General features: G+C 39.0%; 1 protein-coding gene and 1 pseudogene across 1 annotated transcript; both read left to right on the top strand.

The window, feature by feature from the left end:
* Positions 1-292: 292 nt before the first annotated feature.
* Positions 293-16,444, top strand: LOC119891774 (annotated as a pseudogene).
* Positions 16,445-18,486: 2,042 nt separating this feature from the next.
* Positions 18,487-25,552, top strand: imp4 (IMP U3 small nucleolar ribonucleoprotein 4). The gene is made up of 9 exons (XM_038703169.1): positions 18,487-18,615; positions 19,428-19,536; positions 19,658-19,741; positions 19,865-19,974; positions 20,984-21,116; positions 21,501-21,655; positions 21,753-21,847; positions 22,494-22,567; positions 25,116-25,552. Exons 1-9 carry the CDS (start codon positions 18,613-18,615, stop codon positions 25,226-25,228), a joined length of 876 nt encoding a protein of 291 aa, XP_038559097.1. The 5' UTR covers positions 18,487-18,612; the 3' UTR covers positions 25,229-25,552.
* Positions 25,553-25,662: the final 110 nt, after the last annotated feature.

Raw genomic sequence — 25,662 nt, 5'->3', positions numbered from 1 at the left:
TATTCATTACTTGAACAATTAAACTCATTTTCACAATTGTTGCTGGTTAATTTTTTTTTTGTCGATAGACTAATCGACTCATTGTTTTAGCTGTAATACAATAATATGGACAAATATAACTGATGATAAAATGTTGAATCTTCTTTCACATTGTTTTCAGGTTTTGCAAACATGTAGCATTTCTGGCTACCGTCTTTTTGTGCGTTAGGAAACCGTGTGGCACCATTTGGCCTGCATTTTTATCACCTTGAAAGAGAACAGTAGACAATTACAAACCATAACTTGGTATCCCTTTGTTTTTTTCACAGATGATTCTCAAAACAACATGGTAGTTACCTCCACCTCTGACTGGCGAGCAAGAAAATCTGGTCAGATTTAAGAGAACCACTGCTAAATTCAGAGTCAGTATTTAGTCATTTGGCATCATATTTGCTTCGAAGCATGGGCCCTTAACTTCCACTGTCATCAGGAGACGCTGTTACACATTTCCTTCACGTGTTGTTTGACAAATTGTCAGGGTACTGCCGTGTGTTCGTGTGCAAGCTTGTGAAGCTTTGTCAAGATGTTTTCAGCACTTAAGAAGCTGGTGGGATCTGAGCCAGGGCAGCTCAGGGACAAGAACATCCAGCTGGCCTGCAGTCGATGAACCAAAGTTTGCAACGACGCTTCGCCAAGGGGGTGCAGTAATAGTAAGTAATGCAGCCAATCAGGTGAATAGGCTTCTGTAGTCAAATATGTCCCATTCAGTAATACAGTTTTTTCACCAACTTAATTTACAATCTCTTTCCCACTCAAGTGAAAATAGTAATCCGGGGTGATAGAAACACTGGAAAGAGCACTTTATGGCATCGACTACAAGGCAAGAAGTTTGTGGAGGATAGTCCTGCCCACCCAGGGATCCAAGCCACAAGTATCCATTGGAATTACAAAAGTAAGTCTAGCCATGGAACATTACAGCTTATTTTATCTAATCACCATGCTTTGGTTATGTTTCTATTTTGGTGAATATTTGACATCTGTTGTTTGTGCCGTGGTGATTTATTTCAGTGGCTCCATATCAAGGTAAAAAAAGAGACTGTTAATTTAGATTTAGCTTCAGCTAACCAATTTTTAGAGTAGGTGTCCTGTGTTTGTGTCGTTCCATACCAGCAACCTTTTTCCACTGCTGCTTCTTCTAGTGTTTTAGTACTGGATCCATATTAGTCCCAGCCTGTACATTTGAGTTACTCTTCTCTGGGGCCCAACAACATGAATAATGAAAACACTCTTTCTGTTTCAGCTACTGATGACGTGGTCAAGGTAGAGGTGTGGGATGTGGTAGACAAAGGTGAGTGTTGACATACATGCCAGTTAAAGAACCAGACTTTTTACTGTAACTAACCTCGCTATAAGAAGTTACCTTTTTCTATGTACTGCAGTCAAGCTGCTATAGTATTTCATGACATCAAATAGACGCATGGTTGCTTGTTTTTCTGTCCTCATTGTTGATGTTGTCTCTTTTGCACCTCTCTCACACTCATCTCAGGCCAAAATATCCTCTTCCTGAAGGTGTAGGTGAGCACCACTATAGTGTGTAGAAGTTGAACTCGCTTCTGTGCCGTGGGTTTGCCCAGCCTTGTTCTACTCTTATCTGAATGTCAATATTCTCAAGGTTTGCTGCGTGGCTACATTTCAGAGTTTGGCTGAGTTTTCTGCTGTGTGTAGCTAGTGTCTGAGCACCTGCACCGTGTGAGCCATGACTTAATGGCTCTTTAAAAGATAGTGGGTTAAAATGAGGCTTTTCCATAAGAAAAGCGGCTGTCCTGCTCTGCTTGCTTTACTTATCATAAACTAACGTAAAGCAGCAAACTGAACTGTAGATTGAGTTTTTTCCTTTTTTAACTTGTAACACTTTTCTTCTTTTTTTTTCTTTCAGGCAAAGGCAAAAGGCGTGGAGACAATTTGAAACTGGAGAATGAGCCCCAAGAGGTGATTATCCACAATCTGACTTATTGGCAGTGATGGAATTGGCCAGATATCTTACAGAGTGTAAATGATTGAAAATCTAAGTTGTCAAATATAAGTATTGTGTCCTATGTTGTGATTAATATATATTTCTAATATGAATATATTTGCGTGTTGTAGTCAGATGAGGTGGCCCTGGATGCAGAGTTCCTGGATGTGTACAAGAACTGTAATGGAGTCATCATGATTTTGACATTACCAAGCAGTGGTAAGAGCCGACTGTTGTCCTAACACTGTCTCATCATTGAACTCTGATGCTACAATATGCATGGACAGATTAGGTTTCAGTCAGTCTGCATGTGGCTGTGAAGCTGAGTTTCCACTGGTGGATTTTGTTCAGCTTCAAAGGCAAAAACCTTCAAGACATTTTAAAATTCCTATTTAGGCCATCGTGTCTGTGGGAATTTATCTTTTAATACTAACATGTCTTACCACAAGGGAAATAATGCACTAATACATTTTGAAACATTTTCTAGTTCAGCACATACAGTAAATAGGCCCAACTAAATATTGTGCAATACCTTTGCTGATATACCTTCCTGAAACATTGTTTTGTTTTTTGTAATAACTCAGAATTGCAGTAACCTGTACATTGGTACTGTTTATTTTTTATATACTAATGCCCTGCTTCAATCTCATGTGTTGCTTTTGCCCATGCCGGCTCTGCATTGCAGCATGTTGACTGATGTCTCCCTCCCCTCCTACATCTTTCTCTTCATTAGCTACAGCTTTCCCTTCCTAGCCCGCTCTTGCTGCTTCAGCAGCCATAGCAACACAGGTTGATGCCTCCTCAGCATGAGTCCTTTTGAGTCTTTGAAAATATTTTTCAATATTTACCTGGATTTAGGGAGCAGACATTCCGCGTCAGAGTTATAGAATTAACATTAACATTATCCATTTGCACGAGCAGTCGATATTGACGAGCAGCTATTTGCAACGTGCTAACCTCCACTTCCCAGCTCATTAGTGTGGACGGAGAGGAGGGGCTGTTCAGACTGGTCCATTTGAGAGCGGGACGAGGAGGTGCTGACCAAATCAATGTGCTGTGCACCACTTTACAAACAAATAAGATTTTAGCCATTTTAAATAGTAAAAAGAAAACAAATATGTGGCGGTCATGTTGATATACTGGCGGGCCACCACAAATAAATCAATGAATCTGAAACACTGCCTTGATCCTCTTACATAAATTATAAGCAACAAGAAGTGTCATGCCAACTAATATGCAGAATGCTTTAAATGCCATTGAACTGAACCTTCATTTTTATTAGTCTAAGCTTCCTTAAGTTTACTTCATCCAACCACAGATCAGTCTCGTAATGATGCGTATGATTTTGTCAATTGCAGGACTTTTAGCTACATCCTGAGGGAACTGCCCAAAGTACCCACCCATGTGCCTGTGTGTGTTGGGAAACCACAGGGACATGGGCGAGCATCGTGTCATCCTCCCTGATGATATAAGAGACCTGATTGCTGGACTTAACAGGTAAAGAGCAAATGTTAGGAAACAAAACCTCTCACTGCGATGGTTAATGTGGAAATTATTGTATTTAAAGGTCATTCCACAGACCTAGAATAGCTGTGGAATTTGATTTAAAGGTGGATTGTGATTTTGAAAGTGATCATGTAGAAGTCTCATAAAGGCTACACATTTCAGTACATGATGATTCTACAGCGCCCTCCTATAGGCTGCGTCAGCAAATGACAAGACTGCATTACACCATGTCATGAAGTGTGCACAGTCAGGGGTGGTGGAAGTGAGAGTGGAAGAAACACGATTGAAGAAAATGTTTTGGAGGAACAACAAAAATGAGAACTAATTGAGTCAGACTCAGAGAAACCTCTCTGATAGTGAAGAAGAGGAAATACATGCATCCAGCCCTAACTCAAGAAAAAGCAGCTCACGGTCTATGTGATCCTTGATGAGGTTTCCTCAACTTCATTTATTCTGTCAACTTAATGGCTTGATCATCTTCATGTTTTTGTCCTTATCCACTCAATACTCTTTCATACACAGTACAACAAATCAATCATTTGTGTTTTAGATCACAAACAAATATTTTATTTAATTCAATCACAATGTAATGTAAAAATGGTCACAGTAGTTCCCAACCAATTTACAAAGCTTTTTAGTCTCTCTTAGCCAGTTGTTTTGTTTTTACTGCCCACTAACTCCGCTGTCGTCAACCTTTTTACTAGTAAAAAGATTTAAAAATGCACCAAACAGCAGACAGACAAAGTTAGATACCAGCTGGTAAACCCCCAGAGGCCTGTACTATGAAGCCATGGGTTTTCAGTCCTATGGTGGTGGTTCACTTCTACTACATCATTGCCATGGTAATGTATGATGAACAGCTAACCTACTCCGGAGCAGTTTATGTTCAAGATAATGGATCAACACTATAAAAACACCACCTACTGACCAATCAGTTCTCCTGGAAAATGGCATCAGCATTCGTAGAAGATCCCACAATGTTACCGCTTTGAAATGTGGTTTTTTTATATTTATTTTTTATTTGCTCCCAAGTCTGTTTCACACATCTTGCTGCGGACGTTAAAAGAAGTTTCATTTTTCTTTTTATGTGAAGCAAAATATTATTAGCATATATTTTGATATTCAAGCTAAGTTTAAGGTGAATTTGTTTATATTAACTGTAGTGTTGCATATGTTTCTTATTATAGAGACTGGTCATGTAGAGCCCACCTTTCACTATTTGTGTGCAGGTAATGTGGTGAGTTTTCAGGGATGGTTGAGATAAGGTCTTTCCACCACTGTTTGAACACTTTAATGGCACGAAAGGATTTTTAATTTCGTTGATTTATGAAGTTAATTTAGAAGAATTTTTTAAACAGTTTAGAGTGCGTTTAATAAATTAGATTTTTGAAGTGATGTTGAAAGTGAGTTGAGCTACTTGTTCAGTGTATGCAGCTTTGGAAACAAGACACAGTTGTCACACACGCCATAAAAATACATTAAAGCTACACATTCATATTATACGCTTGTGAACTTATGCATTCACACAGGGGATTTTCTGTCTGTAGACACAAAAACGTCTTCTAATGAATGGTAATGTTGCTCAGTATCTCCTGGATGTGTAACAATACAATTATTAAATTAAATAATGATATGTAAGATGTTGTTTTCAAAGCTTGTTCTGCTGCCCCCAAGTGGTCTAAAAATGCATTTATGCAGCTTTAACAGGTTTACAATCTTAACCTTGATAGAATACGGATTACTAGGGACATAGAAATATACTGCATACTGTTGGAAATTGTCATGAAAGATAACTAGTAATATTTGTGTTTCATAGACCAATGGGATCATCTTACATCCACTATGCTGAGTCCTCAATGAAGAATGGGTTTGGCTTGAAATATCTACACAGGTTTTTCAACATCCCCTTCCTGCAGCTGCAGGTCAGTTTTTACCCCTCATTTGTCATCATTAGTGTTATTTTATTTTAATTTAGTCTTTCAATCCTTTACTGGTTAACAGGATTTTAACTTATGTGGAGAAAATAGGATTGCTGTATTGTTTAGGCTATGTGACGTATCATTCATGTCAAGGTTGTGTGTGTATGTGTGTGCAGAGAGAGACACTCTTGAGGCAGCTGGAGACCAACCAGCTGGACATGGATGCCACCTTGGAGGAGCTTTCTGTCCAGCAGGAGACTGAGGATCAAAACTATGAGATGTACTGTCTACTATATTCTCTCTGCCAGTGTATGGTTGTAAAGATCCCCTAGAGGGACACAATTTTTTATTCCATAAGTTTTTGGTGCACACCAGATGTGTGCACGTGACACTGGTGAGCATCCAAACTTGAAAACAGGTTTTTGCACATTGTCCTCTCAGGGGCTCCGTAGTGCTGAGACTGGAAACACAGTACGCACTATAGACTATAACTGTCCAGCAATTATTCAGCTGTTGAATTTTACGCTGATTTCTAAAATGTCTTGCCGTTGGGTACTTTTCATTCAGCTAAGCTCTTATTCTTATTGTAAAAATAAAGATTGAAGATAATGTTTTTATAATTTATTGTTCTTGACTCTGAGCTAATTTTGGCTATATGTTGTCAGAAGACAAAACAATTCAAACATGTAAAGGTGGTAGTGGATAGAGTTACATGTCCTTAGAAGTATATATGCACATTTGTCTGGGCAGTAAATGCTGAGTCTACAAAATAATGACGCTAACAGAGAAAAGGTGTTGTCATTGGTTCTTCTGGAAAACAAAAGTGGTTTTCCGCAGCTAATATGCTTCTTTTTTTTTTTTTGAGTGATTAACTAGTTTATAGCACAGGACGATGTCAAGACATTTGATTCATGATGACTTTTACTGAATCATAGTTTATTAACCATCACTGTTGTCATTTCTGCAGTTTCCTGGAGAACTTGGAGTCTCGCGGTAAAGGCTATGGCTCACCTGGTCCAGCCAACGGTCAGAGTCCCTCCTCGGGCTCCCAGTCCCCCATTGTCCCTCCCAGTGGGGCTTCCACAGGCAGCTCCAGCCCAAGCACCCCTCAGGCCCCCATTCCCTCCCAGGTGCTTCCACAGTCACCGTCTGTGTCCGCTTCTTCCCCTCCACCTCCCTCGACAGTGGTTAGTGTCACAGCTTCACCTACTGTTGAGTCAAAGCCATCGGCCCAGTCTCCCGAACACCTTCAGTCCTCAGCTGCGGGGGCGTCAGCCCCCCAGAAACGCAGCTTCATGTCCCGCTGGTTTGGTTCATCTCCTGCTCCTGAGGCTTCTGCATCTGGACCAGGTGAGATAACTCAACATTCTACAGATTACTGGTGCAGTAAAAGGTTCTAAACCAGTCCAGATGACACCTCCTCTGCAGTTGTGTGCACAATGACCCTTGATTCTTATCAAAAGACACCAAAAAAAACTTTTAAAGTAACATTATGTAGCATTTTTATCTCAAACGACTTCAAACCCATTTTGATGGGTAAGTGACATCACAGGGTGAGTGACATCACAGGGTGAGTGACATCACTATCATTGGCGCTCCAGGCCGTGGAAGCTTTCAATGGCGCTATGTAAGATTGAAATCCTGGGCAGGATTTATATCACAAGAACAAACAAAACTCTCAGCAAGCTAGCTATGAGAAGAAGCAAAAAGTAGTAGTAGTGTACAATGTAAGTTCTTTGGTAGAAGCTAGCTCGGTATTCTCAGTATAGATATCATGGCAGTGGCTGCAAAGAGACGGAAGAAGATGTTGGAGGAAGGCCGAGCTTGCCTTCATGCTGTTGGACTAGTAAGTAATAAATTATGAGCTTGCTGTGTCGTGTGTTGTTGCGCTTGCTTGACGTTCGGCTGTGTTAGCGCAGTTGTTGAAATCAACCAGAGGTTTCACAGACAGAGGTTTAGGCACTAGCTCTAAATCTCAAGTTGATGTTAGCAAACTTGTTAGATAACACACTCAGGCATCAGTAAGGTTGCTGTAAGTGCTCTTACAGCGGCTACCTAGCCTTGGTGGCTACCTTCCCGTCCAAGTTTGAAGCAACATCATGCTGTGCCAGTGTCGTGCCGGAGCCTGGCGAGCCGGCAACTTACCGGGGCTCAGCAACCTCTTTGGATATTGCATTAGCTAATAGCAGAGGCATAGAGACCCAAGAGGGCATTGACCAAGGAAGCTAAGAAGAGACAAAGAGAGTGACCAAGCAAGAGGCTCACAGATGTTGCGAGACTTTCGTGAAATACAAGACTGCAAGACAAATGCTGAGCTAGCCTTTTTTTCTGTGTACACAGTTGTACTAGTAAGTAATGTTAACATGTCTTGTGTTGTCACACTTGCTTGATGTTTGGCAGTGTTAATGACTTTCTAGTTTTTGATCATATTGTAATCATAACAAATGCATATGTACAGCTGACCTTATTCACGGCCGCGGTGAATTATACTCTGCCAGGACAGACAGAAATGCATGTGATTGCAGTGGTGCAACTGGGGCAAGAACCATACAGAGGTCTTAACTAGGGCTGGGCGATATGGCCAAAAATGTTATCACGATAAAAGCATTGCATACCATTTGAGATAGATAGTTATCACAATAAATGTCAAAGCATTATTTCCTTAAATAATTTGAGCTTATAGGCTGATTTTTGCTCCTGAGTGAAAATTGAAGAAACCAGATGGTTAATTGTGTGGTCAAACAGTGGATCACTTCACAAATCTGAGGTAGATCATTCAAAACAATTATCTTTTTTTCAACTGATATGATCAGTAAATATTTTTTCAGTCCCTTTTCCTCAACAAAATAAATATCTTAGTAGAAAAATGAAGTGCTAATTTGTTTGTGATTTCAGTCAAACATATATTGACAATTTGTTGTATTGTTATTGAGGAAAATTATATTGCGATAATTATCATTGTTTTAATGCCCAGCCCTAGTCTTAACTCAGCTTGTATCTGTTGTAAATACACAGTTAATTGAGCTCTTTAGGGGGTCGGGTTAAAGATAAACATAATGGCTCCGGAAATATATTTTTTTGTAAATGTAAAAATATATAGCTCAAACAAATGTAGCCAAGACAACGGTACCTCTACAGTATAAATGATGTCTGACTGTGATTAACTTATGTAATTAATCATATTTAAATATAGTTATTTAGCCTCTTTCAGACTTTGTTACATAAATGCGATGGCAATTGTGTCTGTCTGTTTAACTCCTGAATAAGCAAGTCACTTTTATGTAAAAGTGATGATGGCAATCTTACTAGGTCAGACCTAGTGGGTGTGCAAAACCCTTTGTACTTTTTAAGCTTTGGTTGGACACATCCCAGCTCTCTTTTTTATTTTTGGTTGAGTTCCTCTGATTGGATAGTGCTTACTATTTCACCATTCACGGTTCTCCAGCAGTGACAGCACTCTTGTTCATTCTTTTCTGAATGAAGCTATAAAGAACATTAATGTAATAGCCCCACTGTGTCAGAATTACAAAGATTCATCACTTTTATCAGATCGATCAAGCCAGAAATGTTAGGTTTTCCATCTGAAGAATTATAATATATCATTAATAGAAAAATAATAATTATGTTTAACAGATATTTAAGTCTTTCATTGAGAGAATTTTTAATTAATGTAATTTAATTTATAATTCATCATCTCCTTGTGACAGTTCTCACATGTTAATGATGTTTGAAATTTTAACAATGTATCACAGCGTGAGATCTGAAATACTGCTGAAAGTCTGTTTTGGAGAACATACATTGTGGTGAGACAATGCTGTAATGGCGGTATTCATTTTACCTCCTACATGATTTAGCATGACTCAGCCAGTCGGAAAGACTTTCTTCTAAAGCAGTTTGGGGTTAGACAGTAGCTATTGTTGGTTTTCTGATCACTATTGTGAATAGTAAACTTTATTTTCAGATCAGACTGGATTATTCATAACTTAAACGTAGTAAGTGCATAGTAAGTAGTCACAAGATTCAAGGCTTAGTCGTTGAGAAATGCAGAGCTTTTAAAGTGGTCAAAGGACCGGCTGGTGTTGGAATGTCATGTGATTTCACTGTTTCACTGAGTTCTTGTGTGATTACGGAAGCAACACAAGGCAGTGCTGTGATGGCAGCTTTTTAACGTTAGAGTGTTGATTTGAATAAAGTTAATTTATTTGATTGTTACTCACATAAATTGGGCTCCATGTTTTCCCCAGAGGACCCGCCTGCATCAGTGTGTCCTGCTAAGGTTCAGAGTGTGGATGATTTTGTGCCAGATGAGAGACTGGATAAAAGCTTCCTGGAGGACAGCCTGCCCTCCAAGACCAAGGTCCCTGCGCCTGCTCTGGCTGTGGACAGCGACAGGTATGATGTTTACGAGCACTTTTCAGTTAGCTTGTTAATCCTTTGGGACAAGGTTAGTATTTGTTGATGTCCTACATTTGATCTTTTTTACACTTTGAAAGTATTATGCATATGTATATTTTATGTTACTGAGGTTCTGGTTTTGACCGTCCCAGTTGTTCCTGTAGAGCTGCATGGTAGCCCACAATAGTAGCCCTCTCTCAAGGAGTAACGGTAAAAGGACAGTTTTTCTGTTCTTTCTCTGTCCCAGTGATGGTGAAGACAGAGGAAACCCCATGGTGTCTGGCTTCCAGGATGAGCTCGATCCTGACGACACAGAGCCCAGTCTTCCCCAAACGAAGACTCTGCCCCTCAGTAAAGATATCACTCTGACCAGTGACGAGGAGGAGGGAGTACCAGCAGGCCCCACTATAACACAGGACCAAGACCTGGACAGTGAACCTGAGCTGAAAACGTAAGTGCTTTCTCAGAACGACATGGCCTTAAACTCCCAGAATTGAGCAGAATCTAAAATAAATACATGTTGTGGTGTTGAGGGTTGATGTGCATGTTGGCAACCTGGCCGGTCTGTTATAGTAAGGCAAAGTAAGTTAACCGACCACGGGGTTATTATTGTGTAACATCAACCACAAAGCATCAGCTTTTCTTGCTTTTTTTCCAGGTTTGCTACGCAGTATGGAAAAGTATGAAATCTGATTTTAATCATTTCCAGGTCTGAATAAGTACGGAAAAAATAACAAAGTGAAGAAACATTTTAGTGTTTCCAGACTATTGCCCTTATTTTGTTTTCTAATACATATCTGTCGTGGAAATTGTATATTGCTGGTGAGGGATTAAACAAATAATTGAGTAACTGCAAACCGTTGTCTTTTAAGAATTTATTAATAAAAAAAAAGAATAAGTACTACAACTTTAATCAGCTGGGCCAGAGACTCTGTCTCCTAGGACAGTCACTAATGCCTGGCGCCGAGTAAAGGGATGCATAATCATTTACACAGTCTAAGTTTCTATGTTTTGCGGAACAGTGATCATCTCCCGGCCTTGAATGAACATTTGAGGAGAGGAACAATCTCACAGCTCTGACCGAAACCCTATCTGTATAAAAGGGAGAGAGCGAGAGAGAGAATACATTTTAACTGTTTACCTGTTGGATATTAAATATGACCTGCCAAGAAGGAAATTTGAGTCTTTTTTTATACTATACATTGGCGCAATGGATAAGACTGTGCCTTTGGTGTGAGAGACCCGGGTTCTATCCCCCACTGTGACCCATCTACCATTGTGTCCCTGAGCAACATTTAACCCCTCGTTGCTCCAGAGGCATGCGACCTCTGACATGTATAGCAATTGTAAGTCGCTTTGGATAAAAGCGTCAGCTAAATGACTAAATGTAAATGTAAAATATAAACACATCTTCCATATCACTCTGTTTAAGGCCTGTGATCCACATCACAAAACCAAAGGTCCCATCTAAAGCTCCAGAGCCCAGAGGCCAGACCGCAGCACCCATCTCACTCACTTTAACTCCAGCAGCAGAGCAGCCGGCCCGACACCAAGGCAAGAAGAAGGGAAGCACACCCAAAGCTGATGACTCTGATACAGACCATGAGGCCCCTGTAGCCCAGCAAATGCTCTCGTTTGTCATGGATGACCCCGACTTTGAGTCTGAAGCGTCAGACACACCAAAAATAGTGAAGGTAAAGTAGAAAAGATTTACCATCCCAGCAGGTTAACTCAGTTCATAGCTCTTTTTACCGCTGAAAGCCTGAGCTTTTAACGGAATTGTTGGAGTTGAGTCTGGTATTTTTTGTCATTCAGTCAAATTCACATCATGATACAAATCAGACAGTATACTGACATACTGACATATTTGAATTTTAATTGCACTTCTGTCACACTGCCATGTGTAAGCCTGTATTTTTCTCCGTCTTTTTTTTGGAAAAATCTAAACATTTGTTTTTGGTTGCCATGTTCTTCCCAGGATCCATTTCCAGTCAGAGATGAGCTTCTGTCTGACCTCTCTGATGATGACCTGCAGTTAGCCAAGGTGCCAGAACCTCTGAAGCCCACTGTGATCTCTTTTAAACACAAGGACGTTACCGACCTGTTTGGCCTCGGCATCCAAGAAGAGGCTCCCGCAGCCAAGGACAGCAGCGAGGAGCAGGAAGGCAAGTCATGAAATATCTACTGGGTCTTTCTAACTTAGAATTCACACTGAGCTTGCTGCTATTATTCTGATTAACTTAACTTTACTGACTAACTTAACATTATATCTGCGTCTCTGAGTTAGTGAGAATCTTTGGGAATCGCACCATTTGATTTGGATTCAGATCGGTGTTGTCGTGTCTTGGTGTCACAATTCTCGATTCAGAATTGATTCTCGATTTTAAATTGATTCTTGATTCAACAAATAGAAAAGCTGGCGCTGTTTTCAGCTAACTGGTGTTGATGAAGGTCACCGTCTGACCGAACAGGGACAAAAGCAGAGGGAAGTGTGTGGGAGCACGCAGCTTTTGTGAAAAAAAAGTTCATTTTTAAACATGTTCTTGTCTGTATGAGAAAAACTGAAGCGAAAGTCTAAGTTTCTGGCCCCCACCACTGGCTAAATATCTTTTTTAGAACCAGAAGTTGGTCTCCTTGTTCTGGACTAACGGGAATGACAAACAAAAGTGCCCCACCCTCTCTGCCTCAACCGTAGTACAACCCATCTACCACGCTGTCATCTTTTGAAATCAAATACGATATGTACCGAATTCTTTTCACAATTTCCACTTCACTAACATTAGTCTCTGAGTGTTGGGGTACAAAATAATCTCAAAATACTTAACTCATGTCTTTCAAAACTAATTACTAATTTATTAAATCTAAAAGGCACCCAAGCACTTGCCTTCTTTGAAGATAAACTGTAGATAACTCTAGCGTGTCCGGATGCATCACTGTGCTCTACTCCTTTTTCATTCCCTCAGAATATTATTAACGTCATACAACCATCTACTTTTGGAATCTGAATGGCGCCTTATTATTTACCAGTTTATTCCAGTCCCAGTCTAGACCTCTCACAGTGGTGATCATTATAGATACCCTATTATAAATAGGGTAGCATTACTTGGTTTTTCCACAAATAAAATGACAAATTCTGTCATCTAGACCAAAAAACCGTGAAAGGTCTGTGTTCTTGCCTTAGCCTCATGCCCCCAAAGTACAAGACAACATCACGCTCACTCAAGGAAATTATAATTACCCAGGTATTACATGCTGTCTTTGGTGGGCATCCAGAATTAATAGAACCATAGTCGCATATATAGTTACATATCAAAATGACATTGGGAGTGTGAGACCTGGATGTGAATATTTTGAATATTTTGTGGTTTTAATCACTGAATGTTTAATGACATGTAACATTTCTCCTTTATAATGTTTTAGTCAAATGGTTAATAAAAATCTGCCTTTTCTCCTCTTCGAAAGATTGTTATTTTTAGATTAAAAAGACTTGATTTGAACATATTTAAAATGAGATTAATCTTATCAGCTACTGACCACTTCAATCATGCACCACCGTAAGACTACTATATGTATCTGCTCCTCTTTCAGAGAAAGAAAGCAAACACTCCTCCAAAGACAAGAAGAAAAAGAAGAAGAAAAGCAAAGAGGTAAAATCATTGTTGTTCACATTACATACTGTAATTAGTAATATGCCTAAAAAACTGTAATATCAATACAAAATATTGTGTCCTTCCATTTTACAGGAGGATGAAAAGAGCAAGAAGAAACACAAAAACAAGAAAAAGGAAAAAGACGAAGCTGCAGCAGTAGATGAAAAAAAGAAAAAGAAATCCCGGACCAAGAAAACAGAAGTGGACGAGTTGGAGGACTTTCTGGGCGGGGGAGCCGGATCTGTCAAAAGAGATGACGGTGATTACGAAGAACTATAAAAGCTTCTGTTTTATTAGGACACGGAGCCGCAGAACAGCAGCGAGGCGCGTGGTCGTTCAATAACCTCCTGGTTCCTTGACTTGTATGTGCATAAAGCAGCATCTCCAAGCCATACGCAATACACAAGGCTACCGACGACACCCAGGTAAAAAATAACCAAGGACTGTGGTACCTGTATGTTCCTTCTGATTGATTTTCCCATCTGCACTACTGCTGTCACTTCAATTTCAATTAATAAGACCCACATGTACTGTAGTTAAGTCGTGACTTTAAAGTTGATGATCGGTGTAGCTACAAATTAGCTCTTTGTACTTTGTACTTGATTGAAAACGTTGGTTTAATACTTTAATTCTTTGATTTGATACACTCTGCAAATGATCCACTCCGAATCAGCTGCTGTAAATAGAGTTACCATTTTGTCTGAATGTTTGTTTGGTGGGTGTAATAATTGAGAGCATGCTAAAAGTGAAGATTGACTCCTTAGAGACTCCATAGTGTTGTGTCTTCTTTCTTTCCTATTTGTTGGCTAAAAGTAATACATTTAGTCTTGTGTTTCTAATTAGGAAGAGAGAGTTGATTTTAGAATTTTCACCCGTCACCAACTATGGAAATTACTTTACCCTTTTCACTCCTGGAGTACGTCCACACCAAGCCGGCTAAATCGGTTTGTTTTGGCTTCCATCCACACCTAACCAGTGTTTTTTACATGAAACCACATCTTTTCAAAAACGTTCTAAGTGGACCAGGAAAATTTAGCTTTTGGAAAACAGATGTAAACCTGCAAAGTTAAGAAGAAGTGATAACTCATTTTGATCATCTCAAAGCATCAGTATGGCTGAATACACTACACATGGGTTGTCATTAACCCGGATAGGACGCAGGTTTAACCAGCTGAGACTCAGTAGAGTAACCAGACTGTGTCTGACTCACCAGATTTAGGCTGTGCATCAGTTTTATTGTTTGCTGTTGAAAAGAGGACAAAAAAGAGGGGATAAAACACTAGCAAGTCTGAATTTGTGTGACTTTTATTATTTCTATGCCATGTTCCATGATGTTTATCCGTAGGCGTAAAGAGCGTTCTTCGCGTGCAACATGGAGCAGAGAAAGAGAAATGATGCTTTATTTTGTTTCTGGGAACCTGTACCAGGTGCGTTATACATAATGAATCATATGTTCTTATGCACACGTAAGTCTGCAGCTCACCCACACACTCGCCCTCTTTCTACTGACTGGAAAGAAAAAAAGGCAGAGCCCACCTTCACCTCTCAGTGACCATGAAAAGCCGTTATAGTGTGGACGTAGTCTTGGTGTGAAACTGATAACCGCCACCAGCCCACTGGCTTTTGTCACCCCCTAAAGCCAGGTCAGAATAGCTGGTACGAGTTACTTTCCTGCACTGTTAGCACAACTTCTCTGCTTCAGCCTGCAGGCTATGTACTGATTCTCTTCAAGTTTTCTGCAATTGCCTTATTGATGGTCACTACAAGGGAATGATGTGCCGCTGTCCTCGTGAACCATTTTTAAGTGTTCTTACTGTAAAGTGTGTTAGGTAGCTCGGCTGGGTTCAGAATGTTGTCCTTGCTTTTTATTGGTGAAACAGAATCTATATCATCTTTAAATCCTGTTATAAGATTGCAGTGTATCAGTACATTTGTTTGTCACTTGTTTTTGTTTGATTTGACAGCAAAACACCATTCTTATAAAGGAGTGTTATGAAATTATGCTAATATTTCTCTGTAAGTAACATTTCCAAGATTTTCTCATTGTGTTATCCTTATGTTATTTATTGCTTCTATTTTGTTTTGTTGCTAAATGTCAGAATTTTGTGTGATTTGTGCTGAAACAGTCCTTAACGGTCAAAAAAGTGATGCAGCTTTTTAATGGGTTACAGTTCTTCCCATTCACTTTTTCCTGTAATACATCCTCCAATGGTTTACTTCCACTGCTTTTAAGAACATGTATGTCATGATATGAACTGCTAAACTTTTCATGTGTTTATATTTTTTGTCCGATGCCTGCTCATGATGGACGGAGATGACGTGCAGTATCTTCCATAAATTGCATCACCAAAATGTTTCAGATAACTGAAGCATTCTTGCATCTAAGAGAAATAATGTGTATTTTTAGACATGTTTTGACAACTGACAGATTTCATACAGTTTCCATCTCCCATGCACATATGGTTAAAATCTGTTGGTTTACAAAGAAACTATGTTTGATATTCCAAAGTTGAAACTATGCAGCATTGATCCTGAATACTGTATGCTCTTTTTTTGTCTTTTGTCATGTAATTGAGGATAAATGCTGAAAGCACAGTTTCAAACCAAGCATGAGACTTAAATGTACAGCAAGAAAAGAATGTATAAAGTATATAAATAAATCTTTACATTTGAAGATGCTTTGTTCTTAAAATGATGTACACCATGTGGAAATAATGTCACCGAAATCCTATGAAATGATGTTGACAGGAAAGATCCAGTTGGGGAAATTGTTGTAAAACTCAGCTGTCTAAGGTAATAACATTTCTGAGAATGGATATGCACTTTGTGCTTTGGGTATTTCCTTTCCAAATGGATGTATAGACATTTTTGGAATGAACTTCTTCATTTATTTTTCACCCCATGACATGTTCCATCTTTACATTATGTGAGTTTGCCTATGTTTGGTTTGTCCAATAAATGCAAACTTATTTCTTGATAAAGAACATTTCTTGTCTTTAAAAAAAAAGAATTTCACCATTTAAAACAATTTTCACCTTGGGAATTCTGTGTATGTACCTTGTAGAACTACTTTACTGAACAGGACAGATGGGCACTCCTGTGTGATTTTTTTTTAATTAAGTATTTTAATTGTAGCTCACAGAAAGATACTGGCTGATCCCAGTGCTCTGCTCACAGTTATATCATCATAAAGCTCATCTGCCCTCTAAAAAAGAAAAGAGAAGGATGTTACACTAGTTGCTCTAAAGTTATCCATGATGTTCTTTTTTAAAAATTAAAAAAAAATTATTTTGTTGCATGGAAAATGCAACTTACTAATGCATTTTGTTGTTGCTGTGAAAGAAATCATTTGCAATTGTCCAATATATGCTGTGCTTTTACCTCTGTTTTGGACTCAAACATCATCTGGCTCTTAAGCTGCTTAATGTTCCACTTTGTTCACAAGCTAATCGCTAACTTTGAACTCTTTTGATACACCCCCTTCCTTCAGTGCTCCCTCAGAAGCTGCGCTCACCAAATTTTAAATCTCTGAGGTTACTCCAGCGTTGAAACGCCTTCGCTCTTGCCTGGTCATACAGCTTTCATACTCTTCAGACCTTTCCCTCTTTAGATGTTTCCACAGCACTCCTTCCCAGTGCCTGGAGTCCAGCACTAGAACTCTGTCTCCCACTGCCCCCCATCACTCCTGTGCATTAAAACTACCGCCACCTGTTGCTGATTTACTTGAATAATGTTGTGCGGCGAGGTCCACACCACTTTCTTTGTTTTCTGTTTACAGAGCCAGGGCCGTAGGAAAAACAGATATTTTTCAGAGCACACACAAAACGGAGAGCTAATAAACCGTGAGAAATAGTCAATGAATTGAACAAAAAGTGCATTGCAGCTTTGAATATATGTAGCTACCTTACCAATAGTTTGTTCACATTTTAACATCAACTCACAGTATAATCCCTTATTCTCTATAATATTTACGGTTTGAAAAGGCTTACTATACTATGAATTTGTCTCAAGGTAAATAACACACACACACACACATATATATATATATATTTTATTTTATTTATTTTTTTCCATGAACAAAAAAAAGAAAAATCTTGTAGTACCTGTCGCTTTTTGTGCACATCAAAAGAAACAGAAAAACAGCTGCTTTATGAATGGATCAAACCCAATCCTCTCCCCAATCACCAAACATTTTCAGTAATACCTATCTTTACACTTAGTTATCATCATTTTTAAGTCTTTTCTTTTCTTCTGCCTTTTTAAACGTGTTTATCATCATTTTTCTTGTAACATTCCTGTATTTTTTTCTTATAAAAATTCTTAAATTTACAGACACTTTTGCAGCACTTCAGTTCATAGTCCAAGGTGTTCCACAGTTTAACTCCGTAAATAGACACACACATCTGTTTTTGTGTAGTAAGTGTGAAAAGAGTTTTAAAATAATATTGCCTTTTATGGCCATCTTCCTCTGATTCCTCTGATTTCATAATGAATGTAGAAAGTGATTTGAAATGAATAGACTGAAAAACCCATCCTGATCCATACATGGCACATCAGGAGACCATTTTATCTCTCACAACATGCCAACTGGCTTTCAGACCTGCATTTAACCATTTAAACCATTTGTGTACTTGGCTGTATAAAGCAATATACTAATCTAATGTTAGTCCTCAAGTTTTTAAACTATGAAAGGGAACCCTTCAATTGTAATTATCATCATAAAGGGCTACACCAATACCAACTGCTTAAAGCGAAGCTGCATAATCCAAGCTCAGGAAGTGGTTATGCTCAGATTGTAGTAAAGAGGACGAACATCTGCTTTTTTAGGCGAATTATCAGGGAATGTCTACCTACACACTGTTTAAAACTTGTCCACAACAAGACTTATCGCAACTCATTTTAATCTTAAACTGTGTAAAGGTCGATTTTCCAGGATTTTTGTAGCCAGTATACAGCCCACGTTGCTCAACACTGCCAAAAATCAAAATCCTTGAGTCTCGAGCTTTTTTTTTAAAGGTCTTGGCAGTCAGTATCGAGCACTGCCATTGGCTCCTCTGTCAGCCAATGAAGGAAACTCTTGTACGCGTGTCTTCCTAGCTCCATGTGAGTAGGGCTTACCTGCTAGTTAGCTGTTAACTGAAGAAACATCATGGTAAGTTGAAAAATAAAAAAATAAATTATTTTAGAAAATTAAGTCTCTTAATAGCTTGTTATTAAGTTTACGCCGGCGAGCTAGCTAAGTTTCATTTGCAACCTAGCTAATGGTAAATTCATGTGCTCTTCATCACTGAACGTAAACATTAACGTTACAGTCTGGTCCACAACTTGATAATGGTTGAAGTTTTTAAGAAATCGGTTGTGTAGTGATACGTTACCATAGCTAACTTAGCTAGCTATCTTTCTCTCATGTATGGAAATAACGTTAGCCCCTTTGGGTTTTGGCACAAATAAAACACACAGAACTGCTTTCTTACAAACCTGCAGATCTCGTAAAACATGACTAACGTTAGTCAAGATCTGTCCTTGATTATCAAATGATACACTTTCTTTCGTCATCAGCTTAGGTCCAATTTCCCAAGCAGCGCTTAGTTAAAATAGGTGTCAACTTTAGGACAACTCCCACTGCTTCATATAAGTGAACTGGAGAACGCAGAATTCACAATATTAAAATTCCCATGCTTTTATTAAGGAATGTCATATGAAATGTTGAACATGTTTTAAATACTTAAAACTGAATATTTAACATTTCAGATTGACTTCAGCTTTCTGAAAACCATCCAATGTTGTTTAAAAATGTAAAACGAACACAAATATCAAAATAATATATTTATGTCCCCAGCAGGCTTCTGAACCAAGCTCACACTTGTTTTTCAAAAGACATTCACCCATTGACAGCCAGCATCTCTTAGCTTGAGATAATTTGGTATGGTAATTTGTAATGTTCTTGATGTAACGTTACTATAGCTTCGTCGAGAGGTGAGACTGAGACGAGAGTACCTGTACAGGAAGGCACAAGAGGACAGGCTCCGAACAATTGAGGAGAAGAAACAGAAGCTGAAGGGCGCACTTGATGGTAGGATGGCGTGATCAGGAGGTTCCAGTGTTCCTGCTGCATTTTTTATGACAAGTGGTCAGCAGTGTAAAAGATCCTAATATAAAGCCTGCTATAACACAAGCTGTTTTTTGCTCTGCAGAAAATCACCTTCTTCCAACTGAGGTACGCAAAGATGCTCTGCAGCTACAGAAACTACTGGAGTATGATGATGAAGGGGCAGAAGGCTAGTGTTCTTGCTATGATTAACAGCTTTCTATTTGATATTACCATGTATCAGTGTTCCTCCCATTGTGTTTAATCATCAGTGTATTCATTTATATTTATTTCTTTGGTCTTACCTGCTCAGGTGTCAGCTCACACGTGGATGATGAGTATAAATGGGCCGGAGTGGAAGATCCTAAAGTCATGGTAACCACATCCAGGGACCCCAGCTCCAGACTCAAAATGTTTGCCAAGGTCAGTACAGTTTCTCTGTAATGAATTTCTCATCTAGTCCAGCAGATGGAACGAGATGTTGCCAGAGGGACCAATAACTGAGCACAGAGAGAATGATGTGAACTAGCCACATGCTGGTTCATGTATCTCATTGTTTTAGTGTTTGTGAGTGGGGCAGTGAATTTTAATCTGCAGGCGGCTTTTCACCCCCCATATGAAATGTATATGTGCATGCTGTGTGGTTAGATATCTACACTATACTCCATTGTGGCTCAGCCAATCTGGTTTCCTAAAAGAAGACATTGAAAATGACAGTTTTGGATTACATGTGCTCAACATTTACGTTAACACACTATTTTTTTGGGTCTGTCATTTTCAAATAATTTTAAAAAGGTTCTTAGAATTGTCTTTAAATTAACTATGTATGTAATCATAGAGAAAATGGAGACTGTGTTTAGTTTCTACACTTCCAATGAATTGCTAGCATAACCTAGAGTCTTCTTTTGTCAGAGCACAGGTCATCTGAACATGCTAAAATGTAAAATTTGCCTACAGAGAAACATACAATTAAATATATATGGAGAACAAAGATTCAAATATTAATATATATAATATAATAAAATATTGATTACTTTGGGTTATTATTGGGGTGTTGGCTGAAAGACAGGGAAACACCTTTGACAGATTCTCGCTTCATAACAGCACAGACAGACAATCCCACGTTTACATTTAAAACCAGTTAAAGGCTGCTTTTTGCAGATCACAATCATTAATGCATCATTAATACAGTTACTGCGGCTTATTACATTTAAAGCAAAATGCTGAACAACAGAAACATCAGACTTACACATTTTCCTTCTTGTGCATAATCCATCACTTTGACACTTGGCAACATGTCATATGTTTACTGAAGCTCAAACATCTTCCTCTCTGAATCTCTGTTCTTTATTGAAGAATTGACAGTTGGGATAAACAGGAAGTATTGAACATAGAGAGGAGAACAGCATGTGACGTATGTAACTTGTTACAGGAGGTAAAGCTGATGTTCCCTGGAGCCCAGCGCATGAACAGAGGGAACCATGAGATCGCTTCACTGGTGCGAGCCTGCAAAGCCAACAACGTTACAGACCTTGTCATCATGCATGAAACCAGAGGACAGCCAGGTACGCCTATTTACTCTTAGTTTTTCCTATTTGTAACATTAGATTGGTTTCTGTGGTTTTAAGCAGGTAGTCCCTCTAGCTGTGTGTTACACGTAGTACAGAAAGCACACGAAGCAACCACTAACAAAGCTAAAGTTCTCTCCCACTTTTATACTTCATTCTTATTCAGAGGATGAATTATAATTATTTAATTCCCATCAGCCTCAGTTGTAGCAAACACACATGCTAAACATCAGAATGTTAGCGTGTTATAGTCATTTTCTAAGTGGTAAAAGGACAACTGGAAAACACTGTTTAACCAGAGTATTAATCTGAAAGTAAACGACATCAGTACAAGAAACTGCACTTGGAGTATTTGATGGTTTTGTTCCTGTATATTTTCAGATGGCCTCGTGGTGTGCCACTTGCCATTTGGACCCACGGCTTATTTCACACTTTACAACGTGGTAATGAGGCATGATGTTCCAGACATAGGCACCATGTCTGAGGCCTACCCCCACCTTATTTTTCACAACTTCACCTCACGACTCGGCAAGAGGGTGAGTAAGTGAGTGCTGGACCATGCACTGTACACATGCCACTGATATTCTGTCACCACTTGTTTGTGCATACAGCTAATTAATTCTGCTCGCACAGGTATCGAATATCCTCAAGTATCTTTTTCCAGTGCCGAAGGAGGACAGCAGGCGTGTCATCACATTCGCCAACCAAGAGGACTTCATCACTTTCAGGTCAGCGTGAAAGGACTCCCTCAATGTAAATACCAGACCAAGCAAACTTTACGGTGGCCCGGAGAGCTCAACCCACTGCAGCTTAAGAAGACATGTGCAAATAGACAAAACACAAGCAAATTAAGACAAGCTTCACCTATTGCACAACATGTGCACAGCATTTAGAAAGAATGCTACAAAAGTGAGAAAACACAAACAAATACAGAAACGCTTAAAGAAGCACAGATGACAACAGGCGTTTCCAAGGAACACTAAAAAGTAATGAACACGGCCGGGACATGCTTGTTGTTGCCATGGTTTGTGACTCATGAAGTTATTGAAGTCGGGTGTTGGAATATTTGCTAAAATTTCAGTTTTTAGTGTGTCAACAGGTGTGTCCCAGCTGTGTCCAGGCACGTTCATCACTTTTTCTTTCCGTCACAGTTTCTGTGTGTACTACTTTGCAGCATTCCTATATTTGGTTGTTCTTTTTCCCTTTGCAGCATTATGTCTAAATGCTGAATGTGTTGTCAAAATGGTGAAGATGTTTTCTTTCTTTGCTTGTTTATTTCTTGTATGACTTCTTATGTTGCAGTGTGTTGAGCTCTCAGGGCCACCATAGTTATTTGAGGTTCACGGTTCTAAGAGTAATGCTTTTTTATTACAGACATCACACCTACAAGAAAACAGACCACAAGAACATTGAGCTGACAGAAGTAGGGCCCAGGTTTGAAATGAAATGTAAGTATTAATTGATGATGGGATGTTTCACCTTCTAGGTTCACCCTGTCCTGAGATAGGTCCAGGACCTGTTCACTTAACTTAGTGCTAAGAAGCAGGGGGAAATAGTGTAATAACTTATCATGAACAAAACTTGGGTGACTCTTGGATGTACTGGTGACTAACTTACTAGTTAACAAGATACACAACATGTAAAAACACACCTTTGCATGGTTCCAAGAAGTATCTTTTCTGTTGGATTAATTGATCCATGAGTTTGAAGGCTTATTAGAAACTGAAACATTGCTCAACAGTTTAGGACTGCGAAACAGGATGTTAAAACCAAGTCATCGTGGCGAAAATATCTCATTTTGATAATAGCCAGAATTATGGCAATTCCTTGACAAAATAATCTGTAATATGTGTTTGCACATCAGTGTATCACGACCGCCACTACTAAAATTTCCCACAAATCATTAAACAATGCTCTACAAATGTTTTCACTCGCACACTGTGCGAGCACGGCCACACTCAATGCTCTGCTCGCTTCCTCTCCTCATTCTATGCAGAACATACGTGACAGATGGTGTTATAAGAGCAGCGTAACTCTGAATCAGGAGGTGCGTAGCAAACGTTTGATTGTCCGAGCTGCAGAAAGTGGCGGTGAACGCGAGCGGAGGAAAATATTCTGGCAGTAAATGTACGGTGTCTGTTACAGTGTGTCAGCCAAGAAAAGTCTGTTTCCCACCTGCTGGAAAAGTGAAGCCGGTTAGCACTAAGTTAGCTAACATCTCCCCTCCCCTTCTGACTGCACAGCTGAGCAGGAAAGCTTCAACAGCAGCTACAGAGCTGCTATGTAACTTAACATTAGCTCAATTTATAGAAAGTAACTGGAAGCTGTATTTTATTACTGCCTACTTGTCCAATGTTGAGAACATCAGGTAAAAACTTAGACTAAACTGACGTAGCCTGCAGCTCTGTCCTGTACAGACTGATTCATTTATTTTTCAGTTTTCAGTCTGAAAAAGTGGTTTTGGAAAAGAAAGGACGGAGGTGACTGGAGGAGCTGAGGTTAGGAAAGCTAATTAGTGATGCAAACTAATCCTTTTAAGCTAGAGACGTTTCTTTTTGGATTTTAATGTGCAATAACATGCACTTCAGAAGGGAGGAGGTTTCTCATGTTGTCTATTTTTTATATTAATGTCTACAGAAAAATGTCAGAAGCTGTAAAATGAAGACACAAAAGGCAAACATGAACAGTCGTATCTATAATGATTCTGAGGTCATATTAACAGGGTTTCAGGGGGTGATGCCCAAAACATGCTGTGCCATCACTGTACTAAATTATTGTGGAGCAACAGAACCAACCAAATTACTTTCCCCAAATCTAAAGGTTATAGTTCCTCCCCAATAGACTGATCTTTGGGTGTTTTATTTATTATCTGCTCTAGCTTTTCCAACTATTTGTTCAGAGATATGGTGAAAATAATGGCCCAATATGTTGTGAAATTACATATTATAATATTTTTACATACAAGATTTTCTTGGGGGAGCCCCCCCAAACCCCCAACCAACACCAAAACATTCATCTAAAGCTCATATTAAACTGGGAAAACACTGCAGTTTTAAGCTATTCAAAGGTGCATCGCATGCTCAAGGACACAAGAGCAATGTTGCTGAGACATGTTGTGTTGGGGTTTTATATTCAGACAAAAATTGTGCTTCACCTCCGCTGCTACAACTCCATCCTAGGGGAAACACTGAAGTTTACTTGTTTTGTGAACTGTTTGTCCTCCCCCCACTGCTGAAAAAAATCCTAGAGGAAACACTGCACATACAGTTTTTAATTTGCCAGTTCAGTGCATTGCTGGATGATGTGGCATTGCGGTACAACAAAAGTTTAGCCAGATTAAACTTTTTTTTTTGCCAGATGACCCTGCATTTTTTTGCCAGATCCCTCAACCTATAGTAACATGGTTTAATTCAAATTAGTGAAGTGGTGGTAATAAGCGGTGTTTTTTAGGACGTGACCAAGAAATCAGCGCAGTGGCATGCGACCTCTGATATACATAGCAATTGTAAGTCGCCTGGAATAAAAGTGTCAGCTAAATGACGAATGACTAATTATTATATTTTGCAGTAGCTGCAGAACAGAAATGCTAAGAACATGTCTGAGGTTGCTTAGAAACATTGACTGCATTATGGTTTTTCCACCAAAGAGTACTGCTAATTGTATTTTATTTATTATTGTAAATAAAATAAAAAAATTGTTTTTGCGCAGTGCTAATGTCTTTTTGAACACGACCCTGATTTTAAGCCAGTGTCCAGAATTAAAATTAAAATTGATCTTGAAAGGAGATACCAGTCTAATATCCAAAGTGTCGAACTGTTCCTTTAAATAAAGACCAGTGAAAAACCACTTGAAGATTCTCACACAGGTAAAATTTCCAATACGAAAAGCTTTGCATTGATAAAAGCACTGAGTGTTTCCTAGAAAACTCTCAGTCAAATTCCTCTGTTCTGTGCTGTTTTGGGATGTGTAAATGTTTACATCTCTTCTTTTGTTTAGTGTACATGATCAAACTCGGCACCCTGGAGAATGAGAGCACCGCAGATGTTGAGTGGCGTCACCATGCATATACACACACAGCTAAGAAAAGGAGGTTCCTCAGTGTGCAATAGGAACTAAAAAGGAACTAATAAAGAATAACTGAACTATCAAAAACTGCTTTTTGGAATAGGTTTTCTAAAGCTTTTAAAATGCAGTGTTTATCAAATGACATGTGAGGTTTTGTTTAGGTGTGATCAATTCAACATGAGGCATTCCCATAGTCAACAATTAATGTCACCTTTAGAGTAAATGAGTAATCAGTCAAACTGCATCATATCCATTACAAGTATTTTTCAAGTAAATTGAAACTTTTTTTGACACACCCATTGGCTAACAAAGGCCTGTACTGAGTGTATTAAAACTGTTTTTGTAATAAAATGTTTCTTCTGCCTGAATTGCCTCGATTGTGTATTATTTTGCTCATAGAGGAAAAAAAACTAATTTCATACTCATCAATTATGCTAACATAAAATATGCAAATATATACTGCAAGTGTATGAATAAC

This window comes from Micropterus salmoides, unplaced genomic scaffold (genome assembly GCF_014851395.1).
Source record: "Micropterus salmoides isolate LMB-PRFRI ecotype aquatic unplaced genomic scaffold, ASM1485139v1 Ms_hic_scaffold_7, whole genome shotgun sequence".
Classification (NCBI taxonomy): domain Eukaryota; kingdom Metazoa; phylum Chordata; class Actinopteri; order Centrarchiformes; family Centrarchidae; genus Micropterus; species Micropterus salmoides.
The sequence above is the reverse complement of the archived record's forward strand: the minus strand, read 5'-3'. Positions and strand labels throughout refer to the sequence as shown.

Bases quoted from the DNA above. Each gene is read 5' to 3' on its own strand.
- imp4 (XM_038703169.1), top strand. The intron at 21,656-21,752 runs GTGAGTAAGTGA...CTGCTCGCACAG, and splicing joins CCTCACGACTCGGCAAGAGG to GTATCGAATATCCTCAAGTA. The intron at 22,568-25,115 runs GTAAGTATTAAT...TCTTTTGTTTAG, and splicing joins GCCCAGGTTTGAAATGAAAT to TGTACATGATCAAACTCGGC.